Consider the following 14,773-nt stretch of genomic DNA (forward strand, 5'->3'; position numbering starts at 1 on the left):
GGATTCACCCCCACCACAACTAAATACCGATGCAGAAGGCTTCCTCTACTACAACGACAAACTTTACATACCACCTACCCTACGCACCAAGATCTTGGAATTATCGCATGATGTGCCTATGGCAGGACATATGGGTATGACAAAGACTTTCAATTTGATTTCTCGGCAATTCTGGTGGCCTGACATGAAAACATCTATACAAAAATTCGTCTCTTCATGCAATGTCTGTGCCAGGTCCAAAATTGACACTACGAGACCATCCGGCCTACTATGCAGTCTACCAATACCCCAAACTCCATGGGAGGTTCTGTCATTGGACTTCATCGTAGAATTGCCTCCTTCCAAAGGATTTAATACCATCTTGGTGACAGTGGACCATCTGACAAAGATGGCACATTTCATTGCTATTCGCAGACTACCTTCGTCCAAACAAACGGCAGAACTCCTGATGAAACATGTCTTCAGATTACATGGTATCCCAAAAACTCTTTTGTCTGACCGTGGATCCCAATTTATTTCTAAATTCTGGCAAGTACTATGTCACATACTACGGATTGAGCGGAAGCTCACTTCTCCTTACCATCCGCAGACCAACGGACAGACTGAAAGAGTCAACCAATGCATCAAGCAGTATTTAAGTTGTTACACTTCTTACCAACAGGATGATTGGTTGGATCTTCTCCCCCTGGCAGAATTTGCCTACAACAACGCAACTCACAGTACAACCAAGCAGAGTCCGTTCTACTTGAACTATGGGTTCCATCCCTCTATTCTCCCTCCACGCATCCTTCCTTCAAATAACCCAGTAGCCTCAGACTATCTTTCCCAAATAAAGGATTCTCTGGGTTTACTAAATACTACTATTGCACATGCTCACAGTCAACAAAAGAAGTACTATGATCTTCGTAGAAGACCTTCTCCACAGTATACTATCGGGGACCTCGTTTGGCTCTCAACAAAAAACTTGAGACTGAAGATCCCTAGCAAAAAGCTTGGACCTCTGTTCTTGGGACCTTTCCCAATCAAGAAACTTATTGGAAAAGCTGCAGTGCAGCTTACATTGCCAATGGACCTAAAAATCCATCCCATTTTCCATGTGTCGCTACTAAAACCCCATGTTCCGGACCAAGGAATAAGGCCTAATATTCCACCTCCCCCTCCTGTACAGGTTGAAGGTGGAGAAGAATACGAGATAAAAGAGATTCTGGATTCTCGTATCTACAGAAGAAGACTTCAGTACTTGGTTAGATGGAAGAACTATGGGCCCCAAGACGACACCTGGCTAAACACCTCTGACATACATGCCCCTAGATTAATCCGCAATTTTCATGCGAGATACCCAGACAAACCAGCTCCAGAGGCCTTCAGGAGCAGGCCTTAAAGGGGGGGTATTGTAATGTTCCGGTACCTTTGGTACCCTAAATTACACTTTCCACAAGTGTATGCGCCCTACCATTTACTTTTGGAAAGGTGCGCATACACCTTTAAGACTGGAGCTGTCATCACTCAGCGCCGGACTAGATGGCTATTTAAGGCGTCGGCTCTCACTCACATGTGTTCGTTCAAACACCCTTATCTGGATGCTAACCTTGCTTGAAGCTTCCATGCTTGCAAGCTTACTTCGCTGACGGAACCTCGCTGCGCTGATCCCTGTATCCCGCTACTGGATCATCCGCCTCTCCTGAACCACCCTTCGGCTGTATCGCTAATAGTGCTAAGTACCCCGCAGGGGAATTCTCTATAAACTTATACTAAGCTTACACTATCTAGCTCTGCATAGTAGAGACTGTTTATCACATCTGCATAAACTAGATTGCTAGCTCTTGAGACTACTGCTACTTTTCTGCACTGGGTTGATCTCTTTTGTATGTCCACCTGCTATTCTATCATCTGCTATCATACAACATTGCTAAACCTTCCTGCATCCATCTGCTACTGTCTCACCTTCAAGTGTCTATCACCTACCACCTCCACTCAACCTATCCCTCAACCTTCATCATTGTGTTACCACATACATAAAGTCACTCTAGGAACCAGCTTGCTAATTGTGTGTATTTACTGGCTGAAATAAGACCTTCCACACATGATGAGTCATTGAGGTTGGGAATGGTATCTCAGCATATCTCTTACTTGACAAGACATGGAACTATTTCTGCAGCTGAAAATCCACACCATATAAGAAACGCAGGAGCGTTACACCCCCCCCCCTTAAAAAAAAATCACGCCCTCCAAAAGGCCCCCACATCTATTAATACATATAAATATAAAATTTAGAAAATTTTATATATACTATTCTTCTTCCATAACTCACCACTGGACTGGTCCACCAAACACCCACTGTCTGTCCTCAGTCCTCCTGTCACTCCTGTGTCTGCCACGGCCACCAAAAATCCAGCCTGCCCTGCGTGAGATGGAGTGTGCTGATGTCTGACGTCATTGCACACACCACGATTACGCGAGGGACGTTCCTCGGAGGAGACACTCTGCCTCCTTATACTCATCAGTTTGCACTATGGGCGGCAGTATGAGATGGGGAAATGCCACCTGTAACACGGCGCAAACTGACGACACACAAAACTTGTGGAAGAAAAATCTTGTGCCTCTCAAAGTTCTGCCTGGGTCTAATGGACCCAGCAGGACCCATGGTAGGGCCGGCCCTGGCCGTCACTCCCCTGCAGCTAGAGCAGTTGAAGGTATTTCTAAATGGATGCGAAGGGATGCTGCACTTTGCTCATTGTCATTTTGTTGTATTTAAAGCTATCAGGATTGTTCTGCCCCTCTGAGGTTGTCTCTTCCCTGAGACCACAATAAAAAGAGATAGAAAATCAAAAAAGGTCAGTCAATGGAAGGTGGACTCTGCTGGAGTGTTATTGAATGACTTCCTACAGTACCAGGAATCTCACTCCTATTTCTATATTCTGCACATTGGAAAGTAAATGGAAAATCCACACAATACATTAATGACAAAAAATACAGTAACTAAATTTAAAACGAATACCATTTTCTTGGCAGCTGGGAAGTTTTCCATAGGCAGTTTCATCATTCGTGTGTAGTAACAGGTAAAACACCACCAAAGCTCTTGAACCTTTCTCATCTGCACAAGTCAGCGCAGCCTCCCGTTTTCTGTGTAGATCACTCAGCTCAAGAATCTACAACACAAAGAAAAGTATTAAAAAATTACCATCATTTAAAATGTAAGGCATAACCCTAGGGAAGGGATAGAGACTTGGTCATTGCTCTTTGTGTTCCTATAGGGGAGATTTACCTTCACTTCCTGCCAGAAAAGAATATGTTGAGAAATCTCTCCAGTGGGGTCACAAACAAAACTAAAAATACATTAGGGTTTTTTTATTTAGTGGGGAAGGCTAAGAACTTCTGAAAATGTTTTAATTGCTCCCCCCCCCTCCCCATTTCTTTATGGGTGAAGAAAGTCACCTATAAGGCTCATACAGAAGAAGGTCCCCTATAGGGCTCATACAGAAGAAGGTCACCTATAGGGCGCATACAGAAGAAGGTCACCTATAGGGCTCATACAGAAGAAGGTCACCTATAGGGCTCATACAGAAGGGGGTCACCTATAGGGCTCATACAGAAGGAGGTCACCTATAGGGCTCATACAGAAGGAGGTCACCTATAAGGCTCATACAGAAGAAGGTCACCTATAGGGCTCATACAGAAGGTCACCTATAGGGCTCATACAGAAGAAGGTCACCTATAAGGCTCATACAGAAGAAGGTCACCTATAGGGCTCATACAGAAGGTCACCTATAGGGCTCATACAGAAGAAGGTCATCTATAGGGCTCATACAATTCTGACAGAGGTTCTAAAAACAAATATTTGACTAGAGCTATGCTTTTAAAGATACTGACTGATTCTATGAAAAAACATTTACTTTAATCATTGAATTGCTGCCTGTCTAATCATTCTTGGTGACAAATTGCCTTTATTGATCAATAGAGTTTTATTGACATTCTAGTTATACAAAAAAGAAAAGTTTGGGACTTTTTTCATCTTATATTTAGGGATGAAGGCACACGTCTTTGTGAGTCTCATACAAAGTCCCAACCCTTCTTTTTCTTTGTTCTAGCCATACAAAGAACAAAACATATATAAAAACAGCGCAATTGTTTCTGCAGAATGTAACAGTCATAATGGGGTATAGCATTTACAGGTATTGTAAGAGCTCCACTGTCACAGAAAACACTGAATTGTGATAACTGTGGGTAGTTAATACATGTAATGATATTATTTGGTATAATAATTATTTTTATATTTTAAAAGTCTTTATTTACAGTATTTATTTTACCACATTTACATTGAGGCAAGCTGACCATCAAAAGTGAAAGAAGTCAAGACAAAGGTTAACACTGCCATGGGATTTACAATCACGTGTTTTTGTAACTTCTCAAGCAAACACTTTTGGGCTTATTTGCCAAAGTAATTGAGAAGTTTAAAGTAGAACTATAGGCAAAACTTTTTTTTTATTTTGGATAGAGCAAGGGAGGGTTATAACCGCATCTGATTTTTTTTTTCGCCATCTGTGTCCTATTGCAGGGAGATTTCCCTCTAATGTCCCATAGCCAAACAGGAAGTAAGAGGAAATCTCGGCAAATTAGGGAAATTCCTTGGGGACCCCCAGGTCACCAGAACCAGAGATAAAACAATAATTCTCCCACTCTTCAAGACTCTGGACCGACCACATCTCAAGTATGCCATCCAGTTCTGGGCACCGGTCCTCAGGAAGGATTTGCTGGAACTGGAGAGAGTCCAGAGAAGGGGAACAAAGATAATTAGGGGGATGGAGGACATAAGCTATGAGGAAAGACTACAAGCATTGAACTTATTCTCTCTGGAGAGGAGACGCTTGAGAGGGGATATGATAGCAATGTAAAAATACCGTACTGGCGACCCTAGCATAGGAAACAAACTTTTCAGCGAAAGGGAATTTAAAAAGACATGTGGCCATTTACTAAAATTAGAAGAGAAGCGGTTTAACCTTAAACTGCATTAAGGGTTCTTTACTGTCAGAGCAGTAAGGATGTGGCATTCGCTTCCACAAGCAGAGGTATCAGCAGGGAGCATCGATAGTTTCAAAAAACGATTAGATAGGCACCTTAACGACCACAACATACAGGGGTATACAATGTATTGTTAACTGCAAACACACACACATTATAGGTTGAACTGGATGGACTGGTGTCTTTTTTCAACCTCACCAACTATGTAACTATGTAACTAGTGTCCCCATTGGAAGATCTTCCCCCTATTACTTTTCTGGGGACAACTCAAAATTAGAATTTTTTCTTTTACTTTCAGTAATAATAATAAGGGTAAACAGAACAAATAGAGAGGGTGAATCTCCATAACGAGGGCACAGAAAGCAATAAAAACTGACAGTCGTTCTAATCTCTCTCCACTCTATCCAAAAGTTCCCCGCTGACAGCTGAATGTAAAAAAAAGAATTGCCTGCTAAAAAATTTGTGAAAAAAACAGCTTCTCCCCTCCCCCCAGATCCATACCAGGCCCTTCAGGCGTAGGGTCGCCCCCAAAACCCATACCTGACCCTTATCCGAGCATGCAGCCTGGCAGGTCAGGAAAGGGAGGGGACGCGCAAGCACCGCCCCCTCCTGAACCATACCAGGCTACATACTCTCAACATGGGGGGGTGCTTTGGGCCAGAGGGGGGCAAAGGCCTCTTCTCCAAAACCCTGGGCTATGGTTGTAGGAGTCTGCAGGCAGGGAGCTTATCAGAGTCTGGAAGCCCTCTTTAACAAAGGGTCTCTCAGATCCCGGTCCACCCTATGTGAATGAGTATCCGATACATAGTACCCCTACCCATTCACCCAAAAAAGTGTAAAAGTAAATAAAGAAAGTACAAGTGTTTTTGACAATTTATTAAAAAAATTAAAAAAATGTCCCCCAATTTATTTTTTTTGTTTTGTTTTTCGGGTCCGGTGGTGGTGTCGTCATCGTTATTGATTATTGATTGATAGATCTACATCAGGGGACATTTTTTTAATAAAGGGATTGTCAAAAACGTATGTTTTTGACAGAAGGGCCAAAGGTCCTGGTGTGTATCATGCAGTTTTTTCACTCATTTTTTAGCCGTAAATAATTTTTTTACATTTAGCTGTCAGCTGATGACTCATTGGTTTTTAAGGACGCGGTGGCTGGCTTCCCGGCCTGCTTTTTAGCAACCAACTATTAACAGAAGCATCAAAAGCAACAAAAAACGCAACACTTGTGTTTCTGTGTGACTCCAATGAAGTCTGTGATACGCAAAATGCTATCTGCTGCAGAAAAAAAAGTCCCCGACCCTTTCAAAAAAGGGACTGGCTGAAAAACGCATAAATGTGAACGTGTACTACAGAAAACCATGATAAATGGACTGTAGAGCGTTTCTGAAAAACGTAAAATGCACAAAAAAGCACATGTTGTAATTGTAGGGTTAGAAAAGACTGTGACTGCTCTTACAGGGTCATAGATCTGTCTGACTGCTCTTACAAGTTTAGCAGTTACCAAGATGCTGCCATTAAAAAGCCTGCTACTTTCAGAAGATGTGTTCTATTATGGTGTACTTTTTGGTTATCCTACACCCCTAATCCCTCTTTCCTATAAACTAACAGCAAAAATTGGTAAAGAAAAGGAGTAATGTGACTGGTGCCCAATCTATCTATTACCTGGCTGTGCACCAAGAACCAGGCCCTAAGATGGAAATATTAGCCTGTCACACTACTTACTAAGCCATATCACATCACCCCAAGAAGAAGAGTGCTATATTATCTTTCAAGATATTTGAGAAATTCAGTTGTTAAAGTTGTTCTAAAGACTGAAGGTTTTTTTTACATTTATGCATGAAGGTAAAAAAACCTTCAGTGTGCTGCTGCCCCCTCAGCAACCCTAATACTTGCCTGAGCCCCATTTCAATCCAGCCCGATTTCAATCAATGTGCACAAGATCCGAAGCTCTACTGGGTCTCTCTCTCCTGATCGGTTAAGATGATGTCAATCACAGCCAGTGAGGCAGGAGAGGGGCTGAGCCACGCTTTATATTTGTATTCAGTGCCATCTTAAGAGCCTTATAGGCCCCTGGGCAATGCAGTGCCCTGGGGCCCCCTGCCTACACAATCACCCACAAGAATAAAAATGGCAGGGCGGAGAGGAGTCCGGAGGAGGTGAGCGAAGGACATGCATTCATCATGGCAAGAGAGCACAACTACCTGGAGTATATACCTTACTATATACATATTACAGGGACCAATATATACTACAAGAGAGTACAACTACCTGGAGTATATACCTTACTATATACATATTACAGGGACCAATATATACTACAAGAGAGTACAACTAGGCTGGAGTATATACCTTACTATATGCATATTACAGGGACCAATATATACTACAAGAGAGTACAACTACTACCTGGAGGATATATACCTTACTATATACATATTACAGGGACCAATATATAGTAAGGTATATCCTCCAGGTACTAGTTGTCTCTTGTGTGGATGGAGAGAGAGAGTGAAAAAAAAAAAAGAAAATCAAGCAGCCTGGCAGCTGGGCTGGCTGCCTTACCTTTCACAATGGCTGCACACGAAGGGAGAAGTTGGGTGGAGGCGGAGCCAGTCTTCTAGGCGTGTAGAGGAGGACGAGCCGACGAGGAGCTGTGCATCATGGGTCTGCTCTGCTCTCAGAACGTGACGTCACTGGTTGCTAGATGCCAATCGGCCTGGCCTTAGCAACTAGTGTACTCGAGCCACCGGCGGACAACAAAGGGGGGGGGCGGCGGGGCCCGGCGGACAACGGGGGGGCTCTAGACCACCAGGTAAACTAAGTAATCTGGAGGATTCTGGCCTGTTGACAGTAATTGCCACCATGTGTGTGGGCTGCGGGGCCCCTTGGCATTGAAAAAGACGGCCCTGTTTGTATTATAGACACAGAGAACGAGAGCCGGCTTGGGAAGCGAGCACACAAGAGTGCCCCCCTTAGCAAGCGGCTTGCTATGATGGCACTTGGCAAGGGGGAGGGGCCAGACCACCGGCAAAGGAACCAAGAAGAGGAGGATTGGGGCTGCTCTGTGCAAAACAATTAAAATAAAGGGGAATTGTTGGAGCTTGAAATGAAACATATGGGAATGAATACCCCTCCATCTATATATATAAAAAAAGCAAGTAACTACATTATGTTTGTTATTTTTTTTTTCCTTTACATACAATCACTTTAGGGATAATTCATATTTAGTATAAATTCTGAAGTTGTTCTTTTGCCCATGTCCACTTTTCTCCAATGTACAGCATTCTGGCTGGAAAGCAGCTGCCAAGTTATTGGAGGCGGAAACTATCACCTGGTAGTTCTTCATGTTCCACAACCCTACCATTTGATGTTAAAATTCATGTAATCTAGTAATTAGAAGCAGGAGTGGGCAGGCATTCCTCTGATGTAACAGTTCTCGGAGGCTTGAAGATCTGAGGTTGCCTTGGCACTGTCATTTATGCAGAAGGGCAATGCAGATTTTAATCAATAATTATTTACTATACATTTTACATTGATTTACCATGTTATGTTGTTTTAATGAATCCCTAATAGACACAAATTTTAGATTTTAAGTATAGATCGGCTTGAAGGTCACCAAAAAAGTGGTACAGGGACTCTACAACTGGAGCTCTAAGAGCTTTGGAGATATTGGTAAGTCTAAAGAGATTGGATTTTGAAGATTCAGTGGTCTGCATCAAACAGGGTTTAATGAATTATGAGGATATATTGTTTTATTTTTGCCAATTTATTTCTGAGAGGAGGAGTGTCTTTTCCAGTTACACCAATCAACATTAAAGTGTGTTTGCTTTGTAGACTTGGTGTAAGTGCTCAAACATAGGCTTTGTGGGTAATGCATCAGCTTTATGAAATATTGAATGTCACTTTTATTTATAGTTGTATAGTATAACACTTGACAACTCACATTTTGGGCTTCCTTATCTGTCAGAATGGAGAGGGAAGGCATTTTGCAGAATGTCACAAAGATGTCACAGAAGGATGAGCTGATGGCTGCATTTGTCTTGAGGTTCTTAAGGTCTTTGGCGAATGCATTGTGAAAGATTTCTGTAAGAAACCACATTTTACATGAACACATAATTACACAAAATAATTCATTTTTAAAATACATGTATACGTGTAAAGTTGTATTTAAAATCAGGCACCACAAGCAGTAGCAAATCCTATCCTACTGAGGTCCCCAGTGCAAGATTTAAAGTGATTGTAAATGATCACTTTGTAAAACAATCCATTCCGTTTAAAATAGAAATGAAAGGACAAAACCTTTTTGTATATTTAAAAAAAAAAGAAAAACATTTTCTGCCCTCTTCTATAAGTGATCACATTCCCTGTGTTCCCTCTGTTCTGAGCTGCATAAGAGCGGGGGTGGGGGCAGATCAGAAGCAGGAGCAGCACACTGAACTTCCCAATGAAAGGCTGTGCAGGAGGAGGCATGTCAGGAGTCAGGACAAGTCTGATCATTGGAGAAAAGCAGGCTGAGTTCCCAGCACAGCTAGAGAACTGACCACGATGTGTTTTCCTGCTTAGCGTAGTCAGTTTGTAATAGAAAAGCAGAGGGGCAGGCAGGAACACCAGGGATTTCACACAAAGGAAGCGATGCAAAGAGAGGATAGGACAGGATAGTTTGCCCCGCAGCCAGGCACAAGATCTTAGCCACACTTTTCCTCAATACCCAGTCCAGGGGTGTTGTTTTTATTTATGGAGAACTTGGATAGGGTTGAGGAAATTGAGTGGGATACTCCAAAAACAGAAACTATGTACAGATTGAGGGCAATAGACTCCTTTCTGTAACGCCGAAGCAGATGTGCTTGCTTATAGCAAAGTGTAGACTTGGCTTTGTAGTGGAAACAGTTGAATGCAAAGCTGAAGCAGAAATGCTTACATATAGCAAGCTATGGACTTGGCTTGTATTAGAGGCAGTTAAATGTAGACATCTTTCCTTAGAGCCACACAAGGAATCAGATCGACTGAGTTCTTTGGGACACCAGCCAATGTCTCCTTTAACCAACACACAGCTGACTATCTAGCACAAGAGGGGTGGCAGCAGCCTAAAAGTCTCCATGCTCTCTGCAGGCTGTACTCACAAAAAGTCCAGGGACAGTTGGTTGTCTCCTTCCAAGCAACACCTTTCTCCATTGATACCAGACTAGATCTTCAGCAGACAGCCCCTCAGTCAGCTCTCTGTAGCTGCAGTATCCAGGCTTCAGGTCACCCACCTGAGGCCTCATGAATGACAAGCACATGGAAGCATTGCCCTGAAGGGCAGCAGCCTTCCAGGCTGGACGTATCCCAGAAGCCCAGCCTCTCAGAGAATTTATACAGACTCCCAGCAGTCTTCAGGGCCCTGCTTCCCGAGTGGGATTGGCCAGGGCTGTAAAAATATTCATATTGCCATCTGCATAGCTCCACACCTATGTTCCCAAGAATTCTACCAACTCTCTGGAAAGAAGCGAAAGGTAAAACAGACTGGCAGCAGCTGAGAACACTGAACTGACCTAATTAATCAGGTGCACTGACTACAGGGAGCACAACTAAATATACCTAACACAATAATTACAGCCACACTAGTTACAGTGAGGCAAGCTAAATGTACCTAACAAAAACACAACCAGCTCCACTGAACACAGTGAGCCAGCACTAAATCTAATGAATCATGGCACCTATCTAGGGGGGGTCTACAATCAGATATGGCAAGCATATGGCACCTAGGTAAAGAGGCCCACTGTCAACTGCATCCTCTTCTAACCCTTTCGTGACCATGTTTTATTTTCTATTACCTTATCATTCAGGAGCTTTTTTCTCTGTCAACTCCGCTGACGCAGGGTAGACGTCTATTAGAACTAAGGCCAGTGTTCCCACCTACCCAGGGCTGGAATGACTAAATGACTGCTCATTCCTGCAGATTACACTGGGAGAGTGAACAAAATGCAGCAGACCAGCTGTCAAAGTGACAGCAGAACATGACAGATTATAATGGGAGAGCCGCTTTTCTAGTCTTAGCTGCAGAGCAGGGCTGTTAGTGTGAGCTCAGTCCTTTTCTTCATTCATTCTTCTCTTCATTCATTTATGAACAAGGCCTACAGTTTTTATCGTCATTCATAAATTACAGTTAGGTGTAAATTGTAAAATATATATATATTCTGTAACAAAATTGTAACCCCTAAATAAGCCTTAATTAATTTTTATAAAAGCTTTTATATTTTTTTTCTGTAGGTAAGTAAACTTTTATGTCTGCGTTCTTTTCTTTTTGTAGTGGTGTATTAAAAATATGCTTTATGGCAGAAACATAATTATAGTACCTTATAAAAGGGACAGTACAGAATATAATTTACACTGTTCGTGAGTTAAAAATGTCTTTATGCCTCATATGAAAAAAATGATTTTGGTTCTCATAATGATTATGGGAATCATAAACCCTAGAATTGGATGAAGAGGCAATAGACGCACTGTACATGTGGATGTGCAATCTACCTTGAACTCAGCTAGTCGGGAGTACTGTAGCATCTTAATTATGCCACAATTGCGCTTACTGACCATCTTCCAAGATAAGAGGCATCTCTGGCAAACAGGATAGCAGGCATGGTTTAGTGTTTGCTCTTAGGCATATTACGTTATAAGGTTTATATCTGTAGTATTAAAGTATATGTAAAGACAAAATGTTAGTTTTAGTTATAGAGTAGGGAAGCTTTAAACACCAACTAAATCTTGACAAAGGGTCTAACCCTTCCCTACTCTATCCAAAATGAAAGAAAATCCCTTTACATTCAAGGTGGTCACAGGAAAGTCTCAGCAGAGGTCCATAGCTGTCCTCCCCTCCCAATTAATTGTAACACACTTTGCAATACTGTTGCTTTACCTTGTTCCTTTTGGGTCAGGTCAGGAATTGAGAACTTCTCAGAACTCATAGTTAATTGCTGCAGCAAAAAAACAAAACAAACAAAACATATATTAGCATATATTTATATAACAAAAATGACAATAATTGCATATTCAATAATCATATAGTATAATTTCAATAATCGCATATAGTACATGCAGTAACCAAAATACACTGTAATAATAGTCAAGTCCAGCTTGATAAGCACAGTGACCAAAATGGACAATGTGCATAGCAACAAGAAAATGGACACCAGTTAAAGAAATCATCCTGTCCAATTTAAACTGGACAGGTGGCAACCATATCCAATAAGTAATGAAAAAATGCTATGTCCCTTTCACATTATTAGGTACTGAAATAATCAAAGTGCAAATCAAATTGAACTGCCTGAGTATTTTTAAATTACCTAAAAAGGAACATAGGTGGCTACACTTATAGCAAATTGTGACTCAAATTTATTGCTCTGTTTTGCAACAGAGAAAATGTACAAAAGCTCTAATGCTAACTACTGCCAATGTTTAGACATATACTGTATGGATACATAGAGTATATTCATTTTCTGCATGAAAGCAGTAGAACGTGGGTCATTTTTTGTAGCTCAAGCACACTATTAAAATGACTATCAATGAAAGTGTATCTATAGTCAAAACTATTTTATTTTTTTCCATAATGTTTTATTTTAACCACTTCTGGACCGGAAAGGTTTTACCCCCTTAATGACCAGGCCATTTTTTATGATACGGCACTGCATTACTTTAACTGACAATTGTGTGGTCGTATGATGCCTTAGCCAAATATAATTTATGTCCTTTTTTCCCACAAATAGAGCTTTCGTTTGGTGGTATTTGATCACCTCTTTTTATTTTTTGCGCTATAAACAAAAAAAAGAACGACAATTTTGAAAAAAACAAAACAAAATTTTTTACTTTAAATCAAAGTTTTTCATCAATTTAGGCTGAATATATATTATACATATTTTTGGTAAAAAAAATCTCAATAAGTGTATATTGATTAGTTTGCGCAAAAGTTATAGTGTCTACAAATAATGCAATATTTTTATGGATTTTTTTTTCTTTACTAGTATTAACGTCAATCAGCGATTTTTAGCAGGATTGCAACAGACAAATCAGACATCTAACTGACACTTCTTACACTTTTTGGGGACCAGCGACACTAATACAGTGATCAGTGCTAAAAACAAATGCACTGTCACCTCAATAATGACACTGGCAAGGAAGGGGTTAACATTAGGGCTTAAATGTGTCCCTAGGGGGTGCCTACCAACCGTGGGGGGGCGGGGGGGTTGCGCAGATTGGGAGAAGACAGAGATATGGGTCCCTGCTTAGGAACACAAGATCTCCATTTTGTTCCCATGCAGAACGGCGATCTGCCTTGTTTACATAGGCAGACCACCGATCTGCCTCTCCTGGGGATGATCGTGGGTGACCGCTAGCCAATCACAGAGCGACCACACCTCTGGTGGCACGATCACGCCATCTAGTGGTTGTTGAACAAAACGACATACAGGTACGTCACTTCGCGAAATAGAGCCACACTGCCGCAGTAAATACACGGCCTCCGGTCGGCAAGTGGTTAAAAGGTTTGGGTAGAGTATTGAGGAAATTGTACGGCTGTCACCAGAACAAAATAATCAGAGAAATTTTCCAAAGATTGATGAGATTGTCTCTTGCTACTTGCTTGATAGAGCTCAATGCTTGAGGCACAAATTGTCTACATGAAATTTCAATCCATTGCAGGGTACACACTATGAGTGTGAAGGAAAAAAAACATACAGATCATTGTACTAACACAAGGTGATGGGGATCTCCCCTGCTAAGCTATTGTGTTCTGACAGGGGGAGGGCCCCATCCCCCCTCCCCGCCAGCATGCCCGTTCGACAGAAGCCTAGTGAGACCGCCTTCTGTAGGACAAGGATCTGTACACATTGGATGAATGTCGGTCAGTTCCTGCCGAACCAACCATTTTTGACCGATTTTTGGCCCGTGTGTACCCAGCCTAAGTTGTTGAATAAGGTGATGCTGATAAGTTAATAAGCTGTATAGACAAAAGGCTTCTTTCAAGAAGTATACAAAATGTGAGCCTTTAACACTTTTTCCGCCACCTATATAGGACTATCAATGTTTTTGAGCCATAAGCTTTTGTGGGAGTATAGTTTTGCTAAAAAAAATCTAAAAAACACTACAGCTGAAAAAAGCTAAAAAATGCTGAAAAACGAATTCTACAACTACAGCTTTCTACTGATGTTTTGATAACGTCCAGTGTGCATGAGGCCTACGCACTCCGAGCTGCTACAGCACCCAGGAGTGTGTTTACACTTGTGGTGGGTAGGAAAGTGCGCTGATTCAATATAGGGTGTGCTGCTACCTTAGAGTGTATGTTGTAGAATAGGTAAAGAAATCAGGTGCGCTGCCCTAGTGCATATGTGCAACATACAAAATGATGTAAACAAATAAACCAAAAATGCAATAATAATGCAAAAAAATGAAAACGTATGCAAATCGTGTAAAACAAAAAATGTCCAGAAGGTGACTAGTGATACACCAATGTGCAATAAACGTCCATATTATAAGTCCATAAATAAAGTGCAAAAAATGGTGACAAAAACTTCCAGCTTGGGGAAAGGTGAACTGTGATTGGAAGGTGCAAAGTCCCACCACCAGCTTGGCCTCTTACCAGAAGTTAAACGTTAAGGGCATATATGAATATGACCGCTCCAAAGGTCATGCAGCCAGGTAGAAAAGTTCCCAGAAATACAGAAGGCACTCTGACACACTCGTGCTCCCTAGACTCTTACCGGACAAAAGCCAAACAAGAAGCCTG

General features: G+C 41.7%; 1 protein-coding gene across 1 annotated transcript in view; it reads right to left on the reverse strand.

Annotated features, from left to right (window-relative positions):
• Nucleotides 1–14,773, reverse strand: part of TMEM40 (transmembrane protein 40) — a 53,599-nt gene that overhangs the window by 22,799 nt on the left and 16,027 nt on the right. The window contains exons 2-4 of the mRNA XM_082264872.1: nt 11,912–11,969; nt 8,963–9,102; nt 2,999–3,149 (exon numbers count right to left, since the gene is read on the reverse strand). Of these exons, the coding sequence (XP_082120998.1) occupies nt 2,999–3,149; nt 8,963–9,102; nt 11,912–11,960 (340 nt within the window). The 5' untranslated portion in view covers nt 11,961–11,969. The remainder of the gene's footprint in view (nt 1–2,998; nt 3,150–8,962; nt 9,103–11,911; nt 11,970–14,773) is intronic.

This window comes from Pelophylax lessonae (assembly GCF_965119305.1).
Source record: "Pelophylax lessonae genome assembly, chromosome: 8".
In the NCBI taxonomy this organism is placed as follows: Eukaryota; Metazoa; Chordata; class Amphibia; order Anura; family Ranidae; genus Pelophylax; species Pelophylax lessonae.